Source organism: Alligator mississippiensis, chromosome 14 (genome assembly GCF_030867095.1).
Source record: "Alligator mississippiensis isolate rAllMis1 chromosome 14, rAllMis1, whole genome shotgun sequence".
NCBI lineage: Eukaryota > Metazoa > Chordata > Crocodylia > Alligatoridae > Alligator > Alligator mississippiensis.
This window is the reverse complement of record NC_081837.1, coordinates 27,004,260-27,031,396: the sequence shown is the minus strand read 5'-3', so window position 1 is coordinate 27,031,396 and position 27,137 is coordinate 27,004,260. Positions and strand designations below refer to the sequence as shown.

At 42.0% G+C, this 27,137-nt stretch overlaps 1 protein-coding gene across 3 annotated transcripts in view; it reads left to right on the top strand.

Annotated features, from left to right (window-relative positions):
• The first annotated feature begins 241 nt into the window (after positions 1-241).
• Positions 242-27,137, top strand: part of TAF15 (TATA-box binding protein associated factor 15) — a 33,862-nt gene continuing 6,966 nt past the window's right edge. The window contains exons 1-11 of one of the 3 annotated variants that reach the window (XR_002094121.2): positions 242-467; positions 9,131-9,170; positions 10,394-10,442; positions 10,652-10,742; positions 10,821-10,938; positions 11,825-12,135; positions 13,906-14,020; positions 23,264-23,298; positions 23,846-23,878; positions 24,827-24,936; positions 25,372-25,501. Coding sequence is in view for 2 of the 3 variants with exons in the window: in XM_014608888.3 (XP_014464374.1) it covers positions 458-467; positions 9,131-9,170; positions 10,394-10,442; positions 10,652-10,742; positions 10,821-10,938; positions 11,825-12,135; positions 13,906-14,020; positions 23,264-23,298; positions 23,846-23,878; positions 24,827-24,936; positions 25,372-25,501 (1,042 nt within the window). In the remaining variant the exon portion in view is untranslated. The remainder of the gene's footprint in view (positions 468-9,130; positions 9,171-10,393; positions 10,443-10,651; positions 10,743-10,820; positions 10,939-11,824; positions 12,136-13,905; positions 14,021-23,263; positions 23,299-23,845; positions 23,879-24,826; positions 24,937-25,371; positions 25,502-27,137) is intronic. The other 2 variants (XM_014608888.3, XM_019499505.2) reach the window with 2 other exon arrangements.

The window sequence follows — 27,137 nt, the reverse complement described above, 5'->3', positions numbered from 1 at the left end:
CACACTCAAGGTGGGGGCCATAAGGAGACACGTGCCCCCCAGATTTGTATGCGGTGCCGGGGCAGGCGTGTGGCCCCGCCACTGCTGGGTGGGCAGGGCAGAGGCACGTGCTCATCACGCGCTTGCCACAGGAAAGGCAGCAAGGCGCGCAGCAACCCTGCCCAGGCAATGCTGGCCGCCCCCTCCCAGCGCCGCCCATTGGTTCAGCCCCGCGCTGGGGAACAGAGCCATGGGACCAGCACACGCCGTAGCGGGGGTGCTGCATTGTGACCCCCCCCACAGTGGTACTGCCCCGCCCCCCAGTAGCGGTTGGCCGGTGGCGTTTCCCGTCCCCCCCGCCGGGTGGTAGGCGCCGCGCTTGCGGATTGGCCGCGCGGCCCCGCAGTCGGTGCTGCGGTTCCTTAGTGTGCGGGGCGCTCGGGGCTGCTGCGTCGTCCCGGTTCGGCGGAGCGGCAGGATGTCTGCGAGTAGGTGGCCGCGGCCTGGGCTGTGGGGGGCGTATGGCGTAGGTGGGAATGGGCTGCGCGCCGCCATGTTGGGGGGGGCGTTCCCAGGCCCCCGGGATGGTGGGGTGGCCCCCTGCGGGGGAGGTGCGAGGGGGCGGGGTCGCCGGTCCACCCCGCCCCGCCCCTCGCTGCGCCCTGGGTGCTGCCTGGGAGCAGTGAGCAGGGCTAGGCCTTACTTCTGCGTGACACATAGGAGGGGGGGACAGCATGTCTCCCGGAAAGTGTCCTCCGCGGGTGGGGATTTCCAACATGGATTCAACATCTTCATTTCTTCTTTTAAAAGTTGAAACTCCCACTGCAAGAGGCCTGACAACAGAATTGTAGGAGTGCCCCTTCCTGCCCGCAGGAGGTCAGCAGGCAGCCCTGGGCAGTAGATGGACCCATTTTTTTTTTGAGTTTGGGTTGCTCAAACTTGTGATTCCTTTTATCAAAAGGAACCAGAGAAATGGGAGCATCTGAAATGCAAGTGCTCCAAAAGTCCTCTCATTTTGAAATGTGCGTTGCATGTTGTTAAGAAAAACAAGCTTTAAAAATGGCCCTTCAGATTTGGGAGATGGGACAGGTCTTTCGTGCTGGTTGCTGAGTTTAGGCAGCAGGTTGATCCCAGCCAGGGCCCCTGTGAATTTTTCAGAAGTTCAGAAAAAGTGATACACCAACAATCCCAGAATACCTAATCTTTCCAAGAATACTCCAAGGCTCACCCCTCTGTTAAGCTTCTAGAATAAATCACAGTGGAAGTTTGTAAAGGGCCTCTGAGCATTAGTATCATACTGCACACGCCAAGTATTTTTTTCTAGTTTATTGGGTTGTTTTACAGTCTCCTTGTCTGGTTACACCTGAACTTTGACAAAAAGCGTCTTGCTTTGGCAGAAGGTTGCAAGTAAGTTGGGGAGATCAAAATTAATCCTCTAATTTAGAGCTGATTATGTTCTTATCTGATGAGCTTCCTTCGCTGCAACTCCATAATGTTTTTTAGTTCAGTGTTTTAATTCATTTTGATATCTTTAAATATGTTAGACCCATGATTCTTGAGCCAGATGTTGTTGGGACCCTTGGGTGCCTTGAGATCTTTCCAAGGGTGCTGCAGGGTGCCACAAAATGTTAGCACTGTATCCTGATTCACAGGATAAACTCAGAAATTTCAACTAGGAATCTGTAATATTGGAAACATTCTGACCTTTTGTGGTCTTTCTCAGTTCTTTGCAATAGAAGATTATTACTATTATTATTATTTCTTTTCCTGTTATTCTTCTGCAGTCAAAGGAACTGGATTGATAAAATGGTAAATGAGGATTTTACTAGGTCGTCTGTGTGTAGGAGGCATGGTGGACAGCATGAAGGTGGGGAAAGAGTGACACAGTGAAAAGAATAAGAATAGCATGGCATGGGATAGAGATGCAAGCCAGGCAGAATCATGTAATATCCTCAAGGTGTGGACCCTGCGAGGCGCAGCTTTTTGGAGGGGAATATGGAAATGCCAGGAATAGAGAAATAACATCAACTGTATTGGTGGAATTTGAAGTGTGGGTTTGAGAAGCTGGGAAAGGAGTTGCAATACTTCAGCTGTGATAGAATCATGGCATGAAACTCAGTTTGATTAGTGTGGACACACCTGAAGAGACAGATTATTAGCTGTTTTTTAGAGTGAAAAGTAACAATGTTTGTCAGGGTCCTGGATGAGAAAAAGAAAAAAAATCAGAGAGAATCTCAAGGTTGTCAGGTTGAGTGGCAATAATAGTGGCATTGATGGAAGAGGAAAGAAAAGTTCAGGGTTTATATGCAAAATTTGAGATGATCTTTCCCAGACCATGTGCCAGAAAGAGGCATGAACCTGGATAGATGGGAGAGATTGACTGTGTCATTAGCATTAAGTTAACAGTGATGTGCTCCTGTTTTTCATCTCTTGAGTTGGTCTTCAGATTTGGATTAGATCACAGATGACTTCAAGAAGTATTTAAAAAAATTGTTATACAAATTGAGAGAAGTTTTTTGGGTTTTTTGAAGCCTCTTTTTTAAAAGCCTTTTAAGCTCACCAAAAGGGAATGTGTTTTTGAAAGTCCAAATATATTATGTCAGCTGGCTCCCCCTTGTCCACATGCTTGTTAACACCCTCAAAGAACTCCAGCGGATTGGTGATACGGGCTTGCTCTTTACAAAAACCATGTTGACTCTTTCCCAACAGATCATATTTGTCTATGCAGATGCTGATTTTATTTTTCACTATAGATCCTACTGCCTTGCTAGGGATAGATGTGAGAGTCACTGGTCTCTAGTTCTCAGGATTGCCTCTGGAGCCCTTTCTGAAGATGGGCGTTATGTTGGCAACCCTCCAGTCCTCTGGCACTGACTGTTTTTCACAGTAGGTTATGTATTACTGCCCGCAATTCAGCAGTCTTTCAGAACTCTGGCGAATGCCATCTGGCCCTACTGACTTATTAGTATTTAGTTTGTTGATTTGTTCTAAAACTCCCTGTTTTGTCACATCAATGTGATCCAGCTCTTCAGAACTACCTACTAAAAAGGATTGATTTGGCATGGGAATTTTCCCCCTACCTTCTGTGGTAAATACCAACGCAAGAAATGCATTTAGCTTCTCTGCTTTGGCCTTATCACTTCTGAATGCGCATTTTACACCTTAGTCATCCAGTGGTCACACTATATCTCTTACTGGCCTCCTGCTTTTGATGTATCTAAAAGGGCATGTCTTCCTTTTTTTTGAAGAAATGCCCTTTTGCCTTCAGCAGCCTCCTTAACTCTGCTGTTGAACCAGGCAGAAGTTTTGTTGGTCCACTTGGTACTTGTTTTCATCTGTGGTATACACTTTTCCTGAACCTCTAATATGTTATTTTTAAACAGCTTTCAAGCTGCTTGCAGGCTTTTTACTAGAGGTGCACCGATACATCAGTCCAATATCAGATCGGTACCAGTATAAAGAAAATTGGCTGTATCAGAAATTGGCTGGATGCGGTCGATAATTTGGCCAATAAATGTTGTGCATGGTGCTGCCGCAGTACAGCATGCAGGCAGCAGGAACACAGCCCAGCAGTGCTAGTAAGTCCATTGTGGTGGAAGGGGAGGGGGGAGGGAAGGGAAGGGGCATGGGGGGCAGATCAGCCCCCCCTCATGGCAAGGGCCAGGGCACAGGCAGGCACTGCCAGCCATGGCGGTGGGGGGGAGGGGGCCACGGGACAGAGCCATGGCTCATCAGGGGAGAGGAGGGGTGTGGAGGTGACTCCCACCACTGCTTACACCCCGGGAGGGCATGGGGGGGTGTACCCCCAGATCTGTGTGGGGTGGATAGGTGGGCTGGAGACAGGGTTGTGCTGGGTTCTTCTCATCAAGGCAAGGGCTATGGAGGGGGCTGCAGCCACCCCAGATTTTGCCATAGCTCCCTCCCAGTGCCACCACCGTTGGCCTCCTGGCGCAGTCCCAGCTCTTCCATGGCATGTGGGTAGAGGCAGGGGTTGAGCCCCAGCACCGCTGCGCCAGGTAGCTGGCAGTGGCAGTGCTGGGAGGGAGCTATGGTGAAATTTGGGGTGGCTGTAGCCCCCACCCTGAGCCCAGCCCCTGGCAAGCAGCCCTGGCTGCAGCCTGCCCACTGTTTCCCCGCCCTGCCCTGTGCAGATCCAGGGGCCCACACCCCGCCCTGGTGCCCTTCTGGGGTGCAAGCAGACGGAGGAGCCTCCCCCCTGCCCCCCTGGCCCTGTCTGGGCAGTGCCTGCCACTGCCCCCTCCCTCACCACGGGGGGGGGGGGGGGGATGGGCCCATCCCCCCCACCCCTTCCTTCCCCTTCCACCACAATGGACTTACCAGCTAGAAGCAGCTCTCTATGCTGTATCAGAAATCGGATCGTATTGGCCGATATGCCTCCTTACAAATCGGATATTGGTATTGGCCCCCAAAATCTCTATCAGTACAACCCTACTTTTTATGTTTTTGACTGCTCCTATAAACTTCTCTTTTAGCCAACTTCCTATTATTTGTGTAACCGTCCTTCCTGAAGTTGTTTATTGGAGTGGTGGACTTGTTTGGCTTATTGCAGGGGTGGGCGAAATATGGCCCATAAGCTAGATATGGCCTACCAACTAATTGGATCTGGCCCACTTGTGGGCGCCCATCCATTGATTGCATCTGGCCCATGGCTACCCCTGTGGTGCTCTGTGTGGGGCCAGGCCCCACCCAGGGCAGCCTGCACTGCACTCCCACTGGCCTCCTGCCCTGGCTAGCATATCCAGCTTCTCAGCTGGTCTGCAGCCACAGCTACTTGGGTATTATTGAGCTCCCCCCACTTCTAGCTGTTCCTCCTCCAAAAATTGCCCATGGAAAAATTGGCCAACTGTGGCCTCGGCTACACCACAGTCCAATGGCTGGGAAATTGGCTCTGAGGTCAGACCAAGAGAGTAGTGGTCAATGGCAGTGAGTCGTTATGGCGCTCCTTGACCAGTGGCATCCCCCAAGGCTCTGTCCTTGGACTGGTTCTCTTTAACATCTTTATCAACGATGTGGACATTGGTGTCAGAAGTGCACTGGCTAAGTTTGCCGATGACACTAAACTTTGGGGCATTTTGGGGGCCACACCTGAGGACAGACTAGTGATCCAGGCTGACTTGGATAAACTTAGTAAGTGGATGGACACAAACCTGATGACGTTCAATACCAATAAATGTAAGGTACTCTACCTTGGGGGGGAGAGGGGGGAGGGGGAGGAGAATCCACAGCATACTTATAGGCTTGGCAGTGCTACGCTTGCTAACACCACTGCTGAAAGAGAATTGGGGGTCATGACTGACCACAAGATGAACCTGAGCCACCAATGCAATGTCACAGCTGGTAAAGCAAACAAAAACCTGGCTTGCATCTCTAGATGCTTCTCAAGTAAATTTCAGGATGTCATCTTCCTGCTGTACTTGGTTTTGAGGCCTAAGCTGGAGTACTGCATCCAATTCTGGGCTCCACAATTCAAGAAGGATGTTGAGAAGCTTGAGAGAGTCCATAGGAGAGCCATGTGCATGATCAGAGGACAAGAGAATAGACCTTATGAAGAGAGGCTGAGAGCCTTGGGACTCTTCAGCCTGGAAAAGCACAGGCTCAGGGGCAACCTCTGGTGGCTGCTCATAAGCGCATAAGGGATATACATCAGGATCTGGGAGAACGTCTGTTCACCAGAGCGCTTCAAATAAAAACAAGGACCAACGATCATAAACTCCTACAACACCATTTTAGGCTGGACATAATAAGAAAAAAATTCTTTACGATCTGAGTCCCCAAGACCTGGAATGGACTCCCTCCAGAAGTGGTGCAGGTACCTACTCTGGAATCATTCAAGAAACGCTTGGATGCTTATCTTGCTGGGATCTTTTGACCCTAGCTGACTTCCTGCCCCTGGGGCAAGGGGCTGGACTTGATGATCTTTGAGGTCCCTTCCAGCCCTAACATTTATGAAATCTATGAACCGCTTCAGGCAGCAGGTAATGCAGGGAAGCTGTGGGGAGGTGTGCCAAGCAGCAGATGCCCACCAGCTGTGTGCATGGGAGGGTGCAGCTGGATGGCTCCTGCCCCAGCTCCTGGGGCTCAGGCTCCAGCTCCTGGCAGCCTTCCACACACTCGGCTGTCTGGCACAATGGGTAGCTACTTGCAGGTGGCTGAGTGGGTGGAAGGTGGCCTGGAGGTAGAGCTGGAGCCCTGCATGCTAGAGCATGAGCCACCCGGATCACTCCCTGGCATGCATCTACATGGTTTCCCCATGTTACCTGCTGCCCAAAGCAGGGACAGGAGGAGGCATCTGCTGGAGGCAGGGGGAGCTGAGCAGTACCTGGGCAGCTGCGACATGACCGGGGCTGGGGCAGTGCTGTCTGGCAGACACAGGGTGAGTGCAGATAGGGCTCAGCCCCGTGTGCCGCGCTGCAGGGGCTAGATGTGAGGGAGGGGAGGTACAGTTTGCACCTGCACTTGAACTGTGCAGGCAAACTCTGCTGTATGTGCCCCCTCCTCCCTCCACTCCTGGCCAGCTCCCTGGACCTAGGGTGCAGGCAACCCCATGCCTACCCCACCCTTCGCACACACCCCATGTCCACCCTCCACAATATGCAAGGATGCGATTTTATTTCGAGCTATTATGTGATTGCCTCTATATATTCTACACTACTCAAAAAAAAATAAATCTGGAGAAAAATATTTTTAAATAGAATTTAAATGCGTTACAGATGTTTGGGTTTTTGGGTTTTTTGGGGTTTTTTTAAGTATATGATTTATTTTTTTTATCTATAGTGTTGGTTTTTTTTAAATGATATCTTCTGAAAGATTTTGTATGCAGCCCTTGATGGCTCACCAAAACTGATTAAGTGGCACTCCAGCCGAAATAATTGCCCCCCGCTGGCTTGCTCCCTCCTGCCAGAAAGTTGAATGTGATTGTTATGGTTGCTATGGCAGAGTGCAACCAACAGCTCTTCAACCAGATTCTGTGCGTTACTCAGGTTTAGATCTTGAGTTGCTTCTCTTCTTGTGGGTTGCAAGATAGAAAGCAGTCCTTTATCGCAGCCAGAAATCTTGCTTCCACATTTTGCCGTGATGATGTGTTTACCCCGTCTGTGGAAAGGTAGCTGAAATCTCTTGTTTTTATTGCTTGTCCCACTCTAGCAGCTTCTCTGATCTCCCTGGGCATTTCATAATCACCTTTACCTTTCTGATCAGGTGTTTGGTAGTACAATTCTACAGGTTCTTGCTGTCCCAAAAAAGTTCCCCAGTTCCTGATTAACGTAAACGCCTCCTCACTCTGCCATCATCTCATCCATGCACTGAGAGTCAGGAGCTCTGCCCATCTCTCTAGCACTCCGCATGGAGTGGAAAGCATTTTGGAGAATGCTATAGTGGAGGTCTTGGACTTCAACCTCCTGCCTTGGCACCTAAATTTAGCTTCCAGGACCTCTCCCCTCTGCTTTCCTATGTCGTTGATACCGACCTGGGCCATGACCACTAGTTCCTCCCCAGTACCTACTAGTAGCCAATCTATACAACTTATGAAGTCTTCTACCTTTGAACCTGGCAGGCAAGTCACCATGTAGTCATCCCAGAAGTCACAAACCAAGCTGTCTGTATGTTCCTAATGATCAAATCCCACACTATGATCACCTGCTTCCTTCTGTCCTGTGGGGTCCCCTCCCTTGGAGGAGTATCCTCGGTGCAAGAGGAAACTGACATCAGCTGGAAGGTGGGTCCCATCTAAGGAATAGCTTCTCTCCTTCCCAGCTTGATGCTCTCCATTCCTGAGGCTGTCATCCTCAGCAACACAGGAGTTGCTACAGTGAAGGTGGGACTGCTCTACTTTGTACCTGAAAGCCTATTCTATGCATCTCACTGCTGTAGTTCCACCACCCTAGACTCAAGAGAACATACGTTTTCTCTGAGTGAGGAGTTCCTTGCATTAAGCATGCACACAGGAAATCTGTGAAGTTCCTTTTCCAGGCAGTGTTCTCTCATATTATTATCATACATTATTTTAAAGTGAGAGTAACGGATTGGGTTTTGCCTGATTAGCTCTTTTTAAGAGGCTTATGTTGTACTCTTCACTGAAAGCATTTTATATTCTCTAGCCTTCGGAACATCCCCACTCAAAATCATCCTATCAGTGGAATGTAAAGTGTCAGTTCAGCAAGACTCAATCGTTTTGTTCCCAGGGGCCAAATGAGGGATGTGGAACCATTCCATGGGCCAGATCAAATCCCATGTGCCAGGATCATGCCCTGGGGCCCTGCCCTGTGCAATTTCCATTCAATCCTGCATGCAGAGGTCAGCTTCCAGGGTCCCATACTGTCTCCATCCAGCCCTGCACCCCAGGATTGTGCTTTAGGGGCTTATGCCACCTCTGCGCAATCTCACACACTAGGATTAGGCCCCAAACTGCATGGGATGCCCAACTTGACTTACAGGGCCACATCTCATGGGGCTCCCCACAAGCCCATGGGGAGCTCCATGTGCCAGATAAGACTCTGGGGACTGGATCTGGCCTGTGGGCAGGGCGTTGAGGACCCCTGTTCTAGTTAATTTCAGAAAAGTATATGAAATAGTTGAAAGTGGTACCAGGGCATCTGAGTCCACAATATTTTGTTGTTCTTACAGAAAAGTGAGTTTGTATTTACATAAAATTTCTCTTTCCTGTTTTCTGTTGCAAATGAAGGGGGAAGTGCTATACAAAGAAGATATTTAAACTCATGCAGAGTGATGTCAAATGCAAAAGTAAACAGTATGCAAATAAACATTTTTTTGTTTTAATTAAAAGTTTAGGAGCTACTTTTAACAATAGTTAATACAAGATTCAAAAGGAATTTTTTTTCTTAATTATTGTTTTTTAAAAACTTCAGGTCTGAAGAATTATGGAGAAATCCAGTTTTAACCTTTGTATGGAGAACCCATCTGAAAATCATTGAAAAGTTACTGACTTGAAACATTTGTATTAATAATTAACTGTTATTAACTGCCTACAGCTCTTAGACCCTGAAGAAGAGAGTATTTTTCCTGTTGACTCTCATCTAGGCACTCTATAGCTCAGGTTTCATTTGAGTAAATTGTAAGTGCTTAGTTCTACTTATTGGAAATATTTTTTTTCTCTTGTCTTTTCTTTTAACAGACTCTGGAAGTTACAGTCAATCTGGGGGCCAGCAGCAAAGGTATGTATGCAGTTGCTCTTTTCCTCCCTCTCTATTTTGTGCCACATTTATTAGTGTTCTTTGGGATTGCAAAGTGTGTTTTGTTTAATTCAGGATTTCCCACCAAGACGTTTGATGTGCATGATGATACATACTCAGAAAGGTTCAGGTGCACAGGACATCCTATTTTGGGCCCTTGTTACAGTCTTAAGTTCAAGTATAAATATCTATGAAAGGAAGAAAGCAAACATGCTTAAAGCAGGCCACAGATGCTAACACTTAAGGACATGGACAATGTCATAAATATACAGCAGTATTTTTCCTTTTTTTTTTTTTTTTTTTTTGACTGCCCAAAGTTGTTCACAGGGGTATCAGCAAGAGGTAATGCAAGTATGGTATGTATGAGCAAAATAGAGGTACATTTTCATCCAAGAACTATGGAAGGGTATATAAACCACCACTCTGAAATTGATATATGTAAAATTTAAGGGCTTTTAAGAATAGATTCAGAAAATAGCTACAAAGGTATTTTCTGCTACAAACCAGTAGTTTTTTGTATCCTTTAGCACAATAACCAGGTGCCTTGAATTCCTTTCAAGGATGCCATACAATATTAGCACTGTTAGGTTTACAAATACAATTCATAAGATAAACCCAGAGATTTCAAATAAAAATCTGTAGTGTTGGGCTTTCTGAGTTCTTTGGAACAGAAAAAACAGCTCTATTATTTTTCTGGAGGTAAAAAAGAGTGAAAACTAAGAACTGGCATTTTCAGAGAGGTGTCTTGAGTCTAAAGAGGTTGAGAAACCCCACTGCTTTAGCAAATATTAGATGAACAGGAATTCATAAACAACTGACTTCAGACATCTGTATGTGTTTTAGATTTGTCTCTTTAAGTGATCTGGACTCATGTGATAAACTTCACTTTAAGTATTATAGCAGCTTCCAATAAGGCCCAGATCTCATAATAGCAAAGTTTTGATCAGGGTATTGATTTGAATTCTTCCTTAATGGCCTCTACAGATCGTTGTGCTTTTCAATCAGCGTTTTATCAATGCATTTCTAATGTGCTCATCTCTGTAATACAGTATGTAAGTTAAACACAAATAACAAATGGTTAAATTAGAAATATTACCAGATGCAGGTTCTGTACAAGAAACCTGCAATTTACTTTTTCAGGTAATATAAATAGGTAGTATAGGTTAAGATGCATTTATTAAATAAATCCCTTATTTCTTTTACAGTTATTCATCATACAGCAGTCAAGGCAATCGGAATTATGGAGAAGGGCAGGTAGGTTGAAGCACAAATGATGCTTTTTAAAGTAACTATTTTTCTGAGCAAGAAGTGATTCTTATGTGGCCCTGTCTATGTTGGGCTGTGGAGCTATTTTCATCGATCACGGGAGTTGCACTGGTGTAGCCCCCAGTCTAAACAAAGAAATGTGTAGGGGGGGTTTCTCTAGCATTTACTGCTGCTGAAAATCTGTCTCTAAATTATAGGGTTATTCTGGCTATGGACAGAGTGAAGAAAGTTCCTCTTATGGACAGAACTATGGAAGCTATCATGGAAGCTATGGACAAAATCAAGCAGGTTTGGCTAGCTTATTGAATTTATTTTCTGTGGTTAATCTGTGACTATTGAGTAAATAATTTCCTGCACAATTTTCAGGTTATGGACAAACTTCACAAGGATATAGCGGGGGATCGAATTATGAAAATCAAAATCAGAGCTCATATGGCCAACAGTCTTATGGCAACCAGGGACAACAGAAAGAATCATCTGGAGGGTGAGGAGACAAATTAACTTTGTCAGTTTCAATTTTTCTTGGACAGAGATACCTGGTTAGGGCCTTAATAGAACAACATTAAATCCTCTACAACTCCAAGTTCCGAAAACTTTAAATGGAAGTGTAAGTTAAATGGCAAACTCTCAAATGACTGTATTTTTGTAACAGTTCTCTGTCCAGATTACTAAAGCTAATTTATTGCTTTATGGGCATAAATAAAATCAGATTTAAAAAACAAACCATAATGCAGTATGTTCTAAAAACTCTGTATAATTGTGTGGAAACTGGAATACCAGAAGACATTTGAGGTCTCGCCTGCCTCCCTCCCACCAGGACCTTTCCACCAATTGGCACCAAGGGATGGGGTGGGGTAGGGCGGCACGAAGGGCAGCCCACAATTAAGATGGCCCCTTGTTCCTCCTTCCCCCAGGGCCTTTCTGCCAATCATTACCAAGGGGCAGGGCTGCTGCAGATTCCTCACAAAATTTGCTCTGTGCATTGCGAGTGGGCCGCAAATAGCCCTTTGTCTTGCTGTGATTTGTGATGAACCATATGATGAGCCAGTATGATAAACTGTATTCTCCTGTGGTTCTAATAGTTTGTTTTTTCTTTTCCATTGGTTAGTTTTTGCTGTTAATGTAATAGCATATCTTTGATTGTAATGGTTTACAGTTTCTGCTTTCTTTATTTGGAGCCATCTAGATTCTATCCAAGTCAGCAGTGAAATGTTATTTTATTTAAAATGCTAACTCCTGGACAAAAGACTAGGAAGTTGTGCCAGAATGACTGTGTTCCTGCAGCCATTGTGCTGTGCTTTGGTATTCGATGAGTATAAACTCTCTTTGCTTCTAATACTCAATCAAGTGTTATTCCTGTTTGTTTTAAGTAGAAGATCCTCTTCTTATGAACAGAAGTCAAACTATGAGCAGCATCAAGGCTCATATGACCAGCAGTCCAGCTATGGGCAAAAAGACTCATATGACCAGCAGTCCGGCTACGGACAGCACCAAGACTCGTATGACCAGCAGTCTGGCTATGTGCAACACCGGAGTTCATATGATCAGCAGTCAAATTTTGGGAAGAACCGAGGTTCTTATGATCAGAAGTCAAGCTATAGCCAGCAGCAAGGCTCATATGGTCAGCCACAGCAATCCTATCAATCTCAGCAAAAGGCAAACTACAACCTCAACACACAAGGTAAAGCATATTGAATGAGTGCAGTGATTTTAAGTTACATTAAGAAGACTTTGATATTCTGTTCCATGAAAAATGTTAGGCTTATTCCTACTGGTGGGTCATTAAAGCCCTTTTTTCTACATTTTGACATAGGCTTTTCTTGTAGTACTTTATACAGAGATGAAAAACTCTAATTTCACAAGGTTTGGTAGAGCCTTGTGTCTGTGAATGAGAGAACTGGTAGATTAGGGTTTTCTGTGATTCTTGGATGAACATATTGTATAAAGTTATTGTTAACCTATTTCTTGTGTGTGTATTTGGAAATATGGAGCTTGAAAGGGTAGCTCTTGGAACGTCATATGTCATGTTCAGTGCTAATTTTATAAGGCTTTCCTGCCTTGCAGTTGCCTTAGTTGAATTAAACAATATCTTGATTGGAAAGGAAGACAACTGACTGAAAAACAGCACCCCTTTTTATTAGTATTTGTTTTTCAGTCTAAAGTGGATTTTTAAGGGGAGAGAATAGATAAGTATATGTAAAGGGTGAATCGCACCCAAAAGGCATTAGGGACCAAATTTCTGCAATGCTTCAATTAGCTAGCAAGATAAACATGGATAAATTTACTTACATTTGTGTAGTAAATGTTGCTACTTTTGTGTTATTTCTTTGCTGACAGTGGTTGAAACAGGTGGTATTACCATAGGCAATTTAAAACTGTACAGGGAATGAATGGAGGAACAATGGAACCTGCAGAAAAAAAACTTGTTTATCATTACCTTGCACACAGTGTGCACAAAGAAGTGTCTGTCCAAGGAGTTAGTGCAGAATACCGGGTGCACTGTAAAATGACATCCTAGTTAGTAGAAAAACCAAGAGACTTGCAACTACTGCTGAAGAGGCAGAAGGAGTTAGAAACTTGAGAAAGAGGTCTTCTCTAAGTGGCATTACAGAAGCTACAGGTTTAGAACTGGCTAGCATTAGATCTCTCTCCCAAAACTCTGTGCCTCCCTCTCTTTGCTTCTTCCTCATCAGAGCTTTTTGGAAGTGGAAGGAAATGAATCTCCTCAGGTAGAGAAAAGGCACCCTGAAATCTGTCTTTAGCTCCCTGCGTAGTGTTCTAATCTGCTCTGTTCATCACAGCATGCACCTCTCCACTTGATAAATAAGTAAGGACATGCCAAATTCATAACAGAAGTGGGGTGCATAGCGGCTCCTTTAATCTTGCAGGTTCCCCTGTGTGCACCCTTCCCCCCTCCTGTAAATGGTGCCATATTTAACACTGCAGTTTCTGCCTCCCTTCTGATCAGGAGCGAGTAGCAGGGCCCCTCCACCAATCAATGGTGTGGGGTGCACAAGGGAACCTGCAAAATTAAAGGAGCTGCTGTGCAGCCCACTCCTGCCATGAGTTCGGTAGATGTCTATAAATATGTGATTAGCACTGTGGTTCTTAACCTTTTTAGACTTGGCACCCTGGTTGAGAATCACTGGATTAGCATCTGAATTTTAACTTTTCACATTATATTACTCAGATATCCTTTTTCCAGGGTAGGAAAATTCATCCTGGGGTTTTTAGACAGAAATTATGTAACTACCATACGATTCTGAGGAATATTTTAGAAGATTGAGTGAGACATTGGAGCCTGTCTTGGTTTTTTAAGTCCTTGTGATTGTTTTGGAAAAGATGCAACAATTTAAATATAAATTAGACTTTAATGGTTTTTAAATGACAAATTTTAAGCATACTGTTTAATCAAAATTTACATCTCAACTGTGTTTTGTGGTTTCCTTAGATGATCATCATGAAAAGAGTAGGTATGGAGAAGAGAATAGAGGATATGACAGGTCACAGGGAGGAGGTAGAGGGGGATATGACATGGATGGAAGAGGTCGTATGTTTGGATTAAGGTAAGTGATTTAATCCTGGTATCTGCAAACATCATTTTTATAGCTTGCTCTGTAGCTGTATTAGTTTTAGTGTATAATTTAGACCAGGGTTATCAAATGGGCCTGTGGACCAGGTGAGTGGCTCGGGGCCTGGTCAGGCCCACAGACTGGCCTGTGGCTTGTTTCGTGTGGGTGCTGCATGCAGAGCACACCCCAGTCCCACATAACATGTGCAGCATGTGTCCTGGTTCATCCCTATTGCCACTAGGGATATAAATACCAATTAAATAAATATTTGTAATTACAACAAGTTAAACAATTAATTAGCCTAGCATGGGGTTGGAGATGGGCATGGTAGCACTGGGCTCCAGCCTGTGGCTGTGCCAGATGATGGGGGAGGAGAGGGTTGCTGAGCACCAGGCCAGTGCCTGCCCTGCCCTGTTGTGGAGGAGGGAATACGCCCACCCACTGGGAGCAGCACCGGGAGCCAGGGGCCATAGCAGCCCTGCCAGACAGGCAGCACAACCCAGGAAGCCCCAGGTGGTAGCAGCCAGTGTTGGGCGACAGCTGCTGGTCCTCAGTTTCCCAGGGCCACCTGCAGCAGTGCAGGAAGAAGGAGAGAGGCAGGCAGCAGCCAGCAAGGGGCTTTATGGTGGGCCTAGGGTTACCATATTTCCTGAATCAAAAATGAAGACATCTGTGAGAGGGCGGGAGAAGTGGGGGAAGAGGAGGGACAGGCATATGATTGGGGGGCAGCGATATGCCTGTGCCCTGCCTCTGCCCCTCACTCCTGAGCTGCAGCCCCTGCCCCTCCCCCCCCAGCCCTGCTGCCCAAGCAGCTCCCATCTGCATGCTTACACATGCACACATATGCATGTGACTCCTGACAGCCAATCACCTTGCCCACTGCTCCCAGCCCCAAGCAGCCAGCCTGGGAAAGCAGAGGCAGAGCAAAAACCCAGGCATTTGCTCGCATTTCAAAAAAACGCCTGGACACAAGGGCAGGGGGCCAAAAAAGAGCACGTATGTAGGAAAACTCAGACGTATGGTAAACCTAACTGGTGCACTGTGAGAGAAGGAGAAGGCACCCCCTAGCCTCCATCCCGTCCCCCCTACCACCTTATGTTTCTTGCTGGGGCACTGTAGGGCTTCCCTTCCTTCCTGGACTGTGACCAGCCCCAGGCTAAATGATAACTAGCAAGCTAGAACCAGTTATCATTGAGCTGATCAGTTAAACAATTAATCATTTAATTGTTCACATCCCTAAACCCTACGTGTAGCATGCATGCCAGATACAGCACTCAGGGTGGTCCAGGGCACACTGCATGCACTGTGTGGCTCCAGACTTGCAGGCAGTACCATGAGCTGGATGAAAGGGCTTTGTGGACCATATCTTTGTCACCCCTGACCTAGACCATACTATGAACTTGGAATGTAGTCGGCTTTCGAAACTACAGTATGTAGGACAAGATCTAAAAGCATGATCAGAAAGCACTTGGCTAAGTGTTGTTGCTGATGATTATGGAACAGCTCTTTTTAAAAAAAGATCAGCCATTGAAGCCATTAAACATTTTTACAAAAATAAACATATTCATTGAAAAGATAGAGAGGGGACTTAAATATGGAATTCAGACCCAAGGCGTGGCTAATTATCTGTCACTAGTTGGGCTAATAGGCTAAAACAATCATAGATAGCAACCTAATTCACCAATTTTTGCTGTAGCTAGAAAACCTTAGGTTTCTACATTTATCTTTAACGTGTTTAATTTAATCTATGTTAGTAATCCACTTGATTTCATGTGTGTGTAGGCCATCAGGATTAGGGCCTTAGCTTCTTTTTAATATCCCTGTAAATTGTCCAAATTTACAAGTAAGGTTAGTACATCACAGTTATTTCCTGCAAAGTATACTTTCATCCCTGATTATATAATTCTGTAGGTGGAAAATATGCAGGAATTCAAACTAAGTCAGGAATCGAAGCTCTTGGTTACCCATAACCTGTTTTGTATTAACATGACCATTCCACTACCATGCTGTGCTGCTTTTATTGCTAAACCCTGTGAGGTGGAATGGGAAATATATTTTTTTTAAGCAAGCTCCTTTAGGATCTTTTTCACTTAAATCTCAACGTTTCAAGACAATTCTTTCACGTACAGAACATGACATGACATTGTGCAGATATGTATTTTGTTGAACAAATTGTCTGTAGATTCTTGTCCAGTACTAAATTGGTAGGTTTAACTTGTACTATAAAAATAAATGACTGTTGTAATTTGTTTTATGTGCTTGAGCTAAAAGTGAAATTGTGTTCTGTAGCAGTGGTAGCCAGCCTTTGGCATCTGGGCCCCAAGTGGCATGGATCACCTCTGTGTGGCACATGCCATAATGGGGAGGGGGCAGGTACCTCAGCAGCATAGAGCAGAAAGCAGACCATCAAACCAGGCAAGGAGCATGGGGCGTGGTGCAGAGTGGCACATCAGGCAGGGAAAGGGGATTGGTGTGATGCTTAGGGAGGGCTCAGGGCTTAATTTGTGGCACACCCACCAAAATGGTCGTGTCATCGTCGTTGTCGTGTCTCCTCCTCTTCCCCCCCCCCCCCCCAGCCGTTCTAGAATATGTTTTAAACCAATCCACTTATGTAGAACAAGATTGTGTTATTTCTAAGATGGTTGGTCCCAAGTTGCATTTAATTGTGGCCACTTCGATAGTATAGACGGACCCTGAGTTTTGTTACTAGACAGATGGTAAAATTTCTAGAAGCCCATAAATATATAGTAGATGAATGTTAAAGATATAAGAACTTCATGTTTCTTTATTGTGTTTTTTTTCCACTAATATATACATAAGTGGCAGCAAAGTCTCTTCAAGTGTTCACTTTCAATTAGAATTGAGTTTCAAAACTGTAGCTGATCCATTGTAGGCTAGAGTCAGTACTTTCATGATAAAACATGTATTTTCAGGATTTATAACAGGTTTTTTAAATGAAAGGAAAAAAAGTGGCACACAACTGATGGACATTGTCTATTCCAAAGTTGTTTGCTTACAAGACAAAGGAAGATAAATTAATAGGTGTGAAAATAAACTTCTTAAGCAACATTTTGTTTTAAGCACCATTTACTATAACAATATAGTTAATCCCACTGGCAAAAAATCGATGGAAAGAAAAGAGCGGTGGGGATTTGAAAATCACCGAGGCAACTACTGAAATATAACAAAATAGTTCTAATTCCTTTACAAGTTGTCTGTCTTCCTCCGTTCAGTACTATGGACATTAAATTTAAATTCTGACTTCTGTAACTGAAGTGTCATTGAATATTTTATCCCAGATGAAACTGCCTATTGTAAGTTTGATAAAGGAGTCTACTTCTAATGACTTTTTTTACTTCAGATTCTATGATTTCCTAGAAGAACAAAAGCTTCAGGTTAAATAACAAAAAAAAAAAAAAAAAAAAAAATGTGTGTGGTGGGGAACAACTTTAGTAAGTAACAAATTGCGACTTCTAGTGTCAGGGAAAATGTTTTAAATGTTCTTTTAACTACGAAAAACAGCTTGTGTTCATCTGTTGCTTCTGCTTCTAGTGACTTTTCTATAAATAGTGTTTTGTCTTTTAATTGGTCCATTTCCATTGGCATAAATAATTAACTAGAAGGGCTTGCCTAAACACAGTTTTTGTATTCCTGTAACAATATAGGCTTAAACAGCATGGGAAGGGGGCAGTATGTATATTGTACTTGAGAATTCTAAAACACTGCCCATTTTTAAATCAATTTGAATAGATTTATTTAGCAAAGGTATAATGTTTGTCTCTCAAAATGTTTTTGCTGCATTATGATGTGTGATATTTCTACCAAATCTGAGATCATGGTCTTTGAATGTCCTTTCCACTAGCCATTCACAAAAGTTCTCTCTCCTGGCATGTAAAATAAAAAAGCAAACACAAAAGGCTGTCACTGTTGCAGCTCTTCTGGTGACAACACTCCCTCCCTGTTGCCCAGCTATTCATGTTCTTGCTATTTTGTCATTTAATCCTACTCATTACGTTGTTCAACACTGCTTAGTTTAAAAATGCCAATAACTAGTTGTGGCAGGCTAGCTTTTGTTTTAACCAAGGGGATTTGCCCATTGTAGAGGTATTTGTGCACTTGTGAAATTCCAGGATATTGTGGTTACAGCCTGATAATTATTTTTTAAACAAATTTGATAGTGTATTTCCATGAAAGTTCTGGATAAAAGTTGCTAAAAGCCTAAAATGCTCTGGGCTAGTATGACGGGTCTGATTCACTTGGTATTACGATTCAGGAGTCAACAGCATACAGTTCACTTGTAAAGTTCAAATTCATGACCGGTGGTGGTGGTAGGGAGAATGTTAATAGCTTGTGAAAATCATTGTTTGAATCCAGTAACCCATATTCCTTAATTCAGGATTTCTAGATCACTACTACTTTTGCTTAGGATGATTACTCTTTTGTAATCATGCTCAGTAACTACTGTTTTCAGAATGACTTTCTTATAAAACAGGTTTTGGGGGTTTTTTGGTGCATCTCTTCGGACTTCTATATGCCAAATAAAATTTAACTCAAGCCCCAGTTTTCTAGTTTTTAAAACTGATGCTCAGTTTCAGTAGTCTAATTTTGGCAAATAACAAGTGTTTGCACCTGTATCATAAACTTTCTTTTAAAAAACAGGTTTATAACTAAAACCCAAGCAAAACCTTTGTAGTTTTAGCAAGCACATGGACTTTAGGGAGATTACATGCTAGCTACTTATATTATTCCGTCTGTCTTCTCTCTGCTACCTCCACCAATCAAATATGGGGAGATGCACTACAGGGCTTCTGTGGGCTTGTGGATAGAACACAACAAGCTGAGGCTCATTCTGATTCCTGTTTTTGGCTTGGCCTCCAAGTTTCTTGAATATAATTACTTTCTTTTCATGCTGGGTCCCCATCTGAGAAATGAGTTTATCTTACAGGTTTATTGTTTAATTCAATCATTTTTAGCAGTTGTCTTAGTTCCATCAGTTGAAAGGTGCTACAGAAGTACAGAGTGGGCTTGTTACCTTAAATCTGAAAAAGTTTGCTCCATTATTGCAGTGTAACAATGATTATGACCATTCCATTTTTTGTATCAGAATGCATGGGCCTTAGTGGATGATGATTCTACCTTTGTTATCCTTGTGCAGTCCTTTTTCACTTCAGTTGTATGGGTGAAATTAGAACAGAATGTCTCCAAAAATATAATTATCATTTTGTTTAATGTAGAACTTTTCTGTGGAATGTTAAAGTTAAACCTCGTTGTAAAGATGTTCTCTTACAAGTAGTTTATTTTCTTACAAATTAAAACTGTGTTTTGCTGCTAGTATCAAGAAATTGTGGCCTAACCAAAGTGATTTGTGCTACATTGCACAACAAGGGCGGGTCCAGACAAGCATGCACGTGAGCAATACAGCACTGCATGCTGCACATACGGGCATTGCCCATGCTGCTTATTTGCAGCACAGGGGTTCTTTTTTTTTTGACACTGGGAAGATCCTGGTGTTAAAAAGCCCATGCCTGAAAAAGGGTGATGCACATGGTGGTAGTCTGCCACCCAAAACCAGAGCCTTGCCAGCCTGAGCCACACTCCGGCTGCTGGCCAGGTTCCCTGCTGCCGGATTGCCACCGCTGGAGCCCTGAGAGGCCCCCAGGACCGCAGGTAAGGTTGCTGGGGCCAACCCAGGTGCTGGCCCCAGCCTCTCCTACCCCACCCAGGGCATTTGCTGCATGCCAGAGTGCAACTACATGGGCATTCCCTGGGGAGAAGTAGCAGCATATTGTGCTACTGCTGTTTGTCCCTGGGGAAAAGCATGTGTGCGCTTGTTTGGATGTACCCCTAATGTTTTAAGGTAGTGTATATGTGTACTATCAATCTTCACATAGAGCTTGAAAAAAATAAGCAGGGGCACTGTTCAGTAAATAGATAGTAATATTAATAATTTGTGTGTCCATGTGAAACTCCATACTTAACAGCGTGCACTTCTCCTGTCATCATATCTGTTATACTTTCAGTGGTTACCTCCTAGTTATGGGCAAGCCTAAAGGAACACATTTAAGGATTTGCAGACAGCAATAAAAAGCCTGTGGCAAAATCTTCACCTTAGTAGCTATAGTTATTTTTTCAATTATGTCTGGAGAGATCAATGTATATCAGAAGGAAGAATTTAGCCCTTGGATTTTTAATATCACTTTTCCCAATATACACTGCTTTTTCTCTCTCAAAGTAGTTCTATGGTATAGAACTAAAAATGGTAATACTGTACACCATTGATAAAAAATGTAGTAGAAAAGCTGTTTAAAAGGTTTTAACGGAATGATGCTGCTTTCTTCAACTGGAAGTAATACCAGTTGACACATCCTTCTCCTGTAATTCTTGATTTGTGAAGCAGTGGTAATAGCCATTATACCTAAGGTTCTGGGATATACCAAGAGATTTGATGATAAAAATGAAGCTGGATGAGTTATCAGAACATCAACAAAAAAGCTCGTCTAATGATCCTGTTTTCATAGCATTAGGTATAATTTTCAGGAGAAGTGGCAGGTGTTCCTTATGGCTGCCTGGAATTCAAACTTTTGTACCGATAGCATTACTGAACTTTTTGCTGATTCTTGACTGATGTAAAGGATTGTTAAAACCTAGCACTATTGCTGTTCAGCTCCCTTACACAGTCAACATAAGGCAGTACACAGTGTGGCACTACATAGTTACAGTGTACATACATCATGTATATTTATATTAAGAATTCAGTTGCTGAACTATCTAAGAGTCTGTAATTGACCTAAATTACAAGTCTTAGTACAGTATAAACTCGAGGCTGTACTGTATTAGCTGGTTAAAGCAAACGTCTTTATGGGAACTTACCCCTCATGTAGGATGTTTTGGGTACATATTCACGTACCTCTTTTAATGAAACTAAAATCTAAATTCATTCTAAAATGAAAAGAAATTGAGCTTTATGTCCCTGGGACCCTAGCAACAGTGCTCAACAATACCAGGAGTGTAGCAAATGTAGAGTACATGTGAAAAATGGACCAAAATGTATAACTTAGAATGAATATAGGTGTCTGCTACCTGATTGATGGAGATGGATGCATTAGTTTAGTTGGTCACATGAGACCAAGCAGATTATTGATTGCGAAGCACATTAAGACAAAACACTTTTTTTTGGTCTTATTCTGGAATCATGGGGTATCCATTTTCCATTTTTACCCTCCTGTCAAAGTTCTCATGTTTCATAAAATCGTGGCTTCTTACTATCAATTACATCCTGTGCGTGTCTCTACCCACATCTTTTCTGCTACATATCAGCAATCAAAAAACATGCACATGGCTTATAGTTCAGGCCTAATGAATTGGGGAGTAATACAGAATTTGAACATGAAATTAGTCTGATTTCATTTACTATAAATTAGTGTCTATAGTTCTAAATTAACAAGTTTTTATTCAGTGGCCTATAATAAGGAGGATATGGAGAACGTTGTCCGTAGCTTGGAGTGAATTATGGGTAGCAGGTTTCAAATAGAATTTTTATGACCTTGTTTCTCGTTTTACCTTCGGTCTTTAAAATGATCCGTCCTTTAAGAGAGGCCAGCCTTAAATGTGTTGGAATACATGCATTATCCTTTTTATATAGCTGAATAAAATTGTTTATGTATAAGTAATTGCCACTTAGTTTTCCAAACAACACACGGTACAATAGCAACTTAAAATCTGCAGCAGCAAGCTATTAAAATACATCTCAGTTATAGATAATATTTCATGACTGTAAATACCATTTCAGGTTATGTCATGTTATGCTAGCTGTTACTATACAAGTTCTCCTAACTAAATTACATAGTACCTAATAAAATTTTGACCCTCAAGTATTAATTTCAGACACAGTTTTTTACCCCTTTTGTAGAAAACTTATAGATTGCAACTTTAAAAAAATGGAACATACCTTGCATTCAGTATTCTGCATTTTCTACAACAGAACATGTATGTACCACATTCTAAAACAATGAATCCCATATTGAAGTGCCCTAGCTATCTTCGTTATCCTTTATTTTGGGTTCTTGACCCATGTTTGGAGTCTGACGGATTGAGATGGGTTTGATTTAAAAATTGAAGAGACTCCTTACTGTCAGTATGCTACTACAGAGGCTCCTTCTGCTGAAGACTCTGTGAAAGTTGGGAATGGACAATTAGTTGAGTATTTACTTGTATTTTTTTCTTTATCTTAGTTACTCAGCATGGAAGTTCTTATGATGAAGAATAGATGAACTTGTCAGGTTTCTTATAGATAACAGCTATAGAGAACCTTTACTCCCTAACTTCGAGCAGACAGTTCTAAAATATTTAAATGATCTGGCAATTAACTTGAAGAATTCTACTGATATTTTTTCCCCCTTTATGGCTTTAAATATTGAGTATATTTAAATCTTTCCACATGAATGTAGTTAAAACGATAAATTCTAGAGAATACTGCCAGCATGGAAATCACACTTGATAGAATAGTCTTGGGGAGATATCAGGCTTTTACTTGTGATAAAATTGACTTGGGAAGGCATAATAAGCTTGTTTAAACTCCATTTATAGTCTTTCAAATAATTTGTTAATATGTTAACTTGGTCTACATCTTATGCCACAGGTCTCAGAGTGAATTAATTGAAACTTCTCCAACTCTGCCACTGAAGCTTATTCTTATATATGCACGCTTTCTGTTTAATCTGAAATTTCTAGTAGTACCATATAGCCAAATTTCAACATCTTCCCAGATTTTTTCCCCAGAGCATGGTTATTAATGCTAATTTATCCCCACTTAATGAATGCATAACAGCTGAGATATATTCAATTTAGTTCATTTTGTTCCTAGCACAAAGTGATAATTACTCTGAGCTATTACTTGTATGTACATTTAAAGCCTGTTAACTTTTTTAAAAGTATGCCTGTCTTCAAAACCCACCTTTTAAATAGTATCCATTTGGAATAGCATTTAACTTAACACATCTACATACCTGTCTTCATTTCAGCAACTCAGTGGGAGCCTAGCTGTTAGACATTATGCTCTTTGAAATTATTCACTTCCAGTTAGCTAATTTTTTAACTTAAATAATTAGCACGGTAGACATAGAGGTGATGCTTTAGGCAATAACTCTCAACTTGTGATCAGTTAAGTGTAGATTGAGCCTTGGGCTCAGCACATAGAGACTTAAGGAAGAAATCATTTCTTCAATTTTTCCTCTGCAGTGGTGGTGACCCTGGTGGCTTCAAAAATTTTGGTGGTAAGTGCCGAGTATCAAAAATGTTTCAGTGGAAATTCTGTATAAATCTAAGAGCCACCAATACTTTGTTACTGTCCAATAAACGCATTCTAGCATTTCTGTTTTGCTGAGGCTGGTGTGTTTGTGTGCTTTTAAAAATCAGTTTTAACAATAAGCTGGATTTTTACTCTGTCAAATTGCATGAAAGAATTTGTGGGGACCAGTGACCTTTCCCGGATTTTGTTTTGTTACAAATGCTGCTTAGAAAGATACTAGTGACAAAACTGGTAAACTGTTTGGTAATCTGACAACCAGCATTTGCAAGATAACACCAGCATAACATCAGTGTGGCAGCTGCCACATACTGCAAGTTAAAGAACATGTTAATATTCTACAGATGCCTGCTATTGAACATTTTAATCTAAATACTTTCTAAACCTCTGGTTAAAATCCTATATTTTTAGATACATTGCAAACATAACTTGAATACTTGTCATATTAAAACAAACAAAAACAAGAATTCCTTGGTTAAAATAGTCTTCCCTTTTTTACCTGTCCTGTTCTGTAGGTCAAAAGGATTATGGACAGAAATCAGATGCTGGTAAGAAAACAAGGAATTTGGATTGCATCTTATAGTTCAGGATTTTTTGGAACGTATGTACTCCTAAAATTCATGCCTAGAAATGTGATGTGGAATGTACTGTTTCAATATGGTTTAACCTGATGGGCTCTTTTCTGGGAAAGATCAAGCCTGTTAACGGTATATAAGAACTTGATAAGAGTAGGATTTTTCCTTGTTTACGTGCCACAACGTCCAGCAAGTTAGAACAAACTTTTTCTAGTGAATTTTGGATCAGCTTGACTCTGACTGTGTAACAGTGTTAATGCTTCCCTGTAGATGCTGAAGTTCAGATAGTTTTCTTTTAAGAACGGACTCCTCATAATAAGATAGTTCTTACGCTTGAATGCATCCTTTTATATTTTTTACTCCATTATTGCTCTTCACTTTTTCCCCTTGTTGAATTTGAAACTAGATTTAAATGGAGTTACTTTGTTTATAATTGCATCTTTTGGACAAGACGCTTACATTTTCCTAACAATGTTGGCACTTCCAAACTTTACATTTTTTAAAATATTTACATCTCAACTATGTTTTAATAGACTTCTTTTTTGTATAGAAGACATAAGTTTTGAACCAACTGGAGTGTTCCAGTTAGAGGCATACTGTGAAGCCTGTCTGTCAATCAGTCCAGTGTGCCTTTTGTTATGCTGCTCCAAATCAAGTACTGTGCTCCTGCAGTTCTCAAGTTGATACAGTTAGCTTCAACAGCAAAGACTTCTTGACTTCACATACTAACCAGAGAGCTCCAAAAATGCCAGTGATCTCAAAGGCACTTGCTGGGCCTTGTGCATCCAAGTTTTTAAAATGGAGGGGATTTTCTTTGATGTGGAAGCATATTAATTTTTTAAGTGCTGTGATATGTAACAGCTGCTTCTGGCTAATCCCTACAGTGGTGTTTAGTTAAAAATAACTTAATTTTTTTAATAGATACAGAGTCTGATAACTCTGATAACAACACCATCTTTGTGCAAGGACTCGGAGAGGATGTTTCAACAGATCAAGTGGCTGACTATTTCAAGCAAATAGGTATTATAAAGGTGTGTAAGGGGATACATTATTAAGAAGAGGCTTTGCCAACATGTTAGAACAACAGATTCCCTCTGTGCTGTTACAATTCAGGGTGTTTCCTCTCTATTATTCCCCAGCAGTTGGAGATCATTTTATGCTCCCATTTCACAGATGACAGCTTACTTCAAAGGAACTGTGGGCACTACCATTTTAGTAGCCCAGATCTTAGCTGCCATTTTTCTTGTTCTACTCCTAGCTCTATATTCTTTTTTTCTCCACTTAATGGACAAATATATCCCTTCCTTTAGCAAGTCTCTCATGTTTCAGTAAGTTCAGTAGACCCAAGAATCTCTTCTACCAATAGTGTCTAATTGCACCTGCTCTTACCATTAACTTGTTTGACTAGTCATTTCTTCATTAATTCAGTACATGTTCAGGAAATAAATTATTTCTTTTTTCTCCAGACCAACAAAAAGACTGGCAAACCTATGATAAACCTCTATACAGATAAAGATACTGGGAAATCAAAGGGAGAAGCAACAGTGTCTTTTGATGATCCTCCTTCTGCTAAAGCAGCTATTGACTGGTTTGATGGTAAGATATTTTTTTCCTGTTACTCATGGGGGAAAAAATATAGAGATTGCATATTAACACTTGCTCAAATTTTGATTATTCCAGTTCTTGGAATTCTATTTCAAAGAGATTCCTGTGCACCCCTAGTGTGATAATTTAGTCATTAAGAAAGAAAATATACCATTTGAATACTATAACTACATGCCAGTTGTTATTATGTGCCATTTAGTCTGAGAGTGGGTGTTATCTGATGTTATTCAGGACAACACAACTTCTCACGTCGAATTGACAATGGTAGCAACCAGGGGAATACAGATTTAAAAGGGGGAGAAAGTATGACAATATTGGTATTACCAGTATTTGTTAGTGCCTAGAGGTCCCACTCCACGTTAAGGCCTGATTGTGCTAGGCACTTTGCATTTTAATAGTAATTCCTGTCCTTCAGAACTTACTATCTGAATAAACAAGACAGGCAAAGTGAGTTTCCTGTCAATGGCAGAGTTGGAAACTACTGACTTCTGTTCTTGGTGCCCTGTCTACTAGATTGTTTTGCCTCCCTAATGCTTCAAACCAAATCCTGTTAAGCAAACAGCAGTGTCTTAAGCCCTTTTGTGGTAGCTCTTTTTATCTGCATTTTGCACCACTCCCATTTTTCCCCTCTGTCTGTCTGGCTAATGTAGATACTTTAGCACTACATTGATACAAGTTGGAACATAAGCTCCAGCATTGCATTAGTTATCATAAATAGCTGATTAGAACTTGAAGTTATCATGCTAGTTTATTATTTCCTAAGAACTTCATAAAAGCAACTGTGTTGTTTATTATTTTAATCATGAGACAATTAGCAAAACCAAAACAAACATCTCTTTTGCCTTGTAGTTAGTAAGTATTATGTAGCTAATTGAAAGCACAATTGGACAAATTTTTATACTGTACTGAAGTTCTACAGATGCTGAATTTTCTGGAACTTGATCTCTTCTTCTCTCCACTAATGTGCTGCTAGCAGTGATGCCCTTCTATAATAGAGGTTCAGATAATATCAATGCCTATTCTAATGGCTTTGTGTTTTTAGTGGAACTTGGCGCACACAGTTCTGGAGATCTGTGCCCAGTTCTGGAGCTGACATAATAAGCAAGAAGAAATCGAATATCAGTTTTCACTGTTGCCTTTTTTTGGATAACATAATGCACATTAGTTCAGTTTAAATGTTCCTGTATTATGTACTCAAGCAGTAATAGGTCCCAAGCATCCTGTGATGAACCTTAAGTTTATAAAGCCTGCTAATTGTGACTTTAGTCCCTATTCTCTGCCTGACTTCAGATTAACACAGCTAACTACTCCTCTTTAGAGAGCCAGTCTAAGTAATGCTTTGAATATTACTGAAAAAACTTGCACGTAATATATGAATGATTTTATGGAGCATACAGGTGACTATTCTTTTTCAGTGTGGTCTCCTTTTTCAGCAGTGGCCTTTTCCCACCAGTGAAAAAAGAGTGTGAATCCCAACATTGTAAAGGCCCTTGTCTTTGTTGCAAAGCATCTGTCACACAGCCTGTCTTTTTGGTGGCGTCCCGAAAATGTTGCCCTTGTAGTCAGTCTCATTTTCTGGGCCGCACAGAAAATGGGGCAATATAGCCCATCCAAACTATGGGATTGT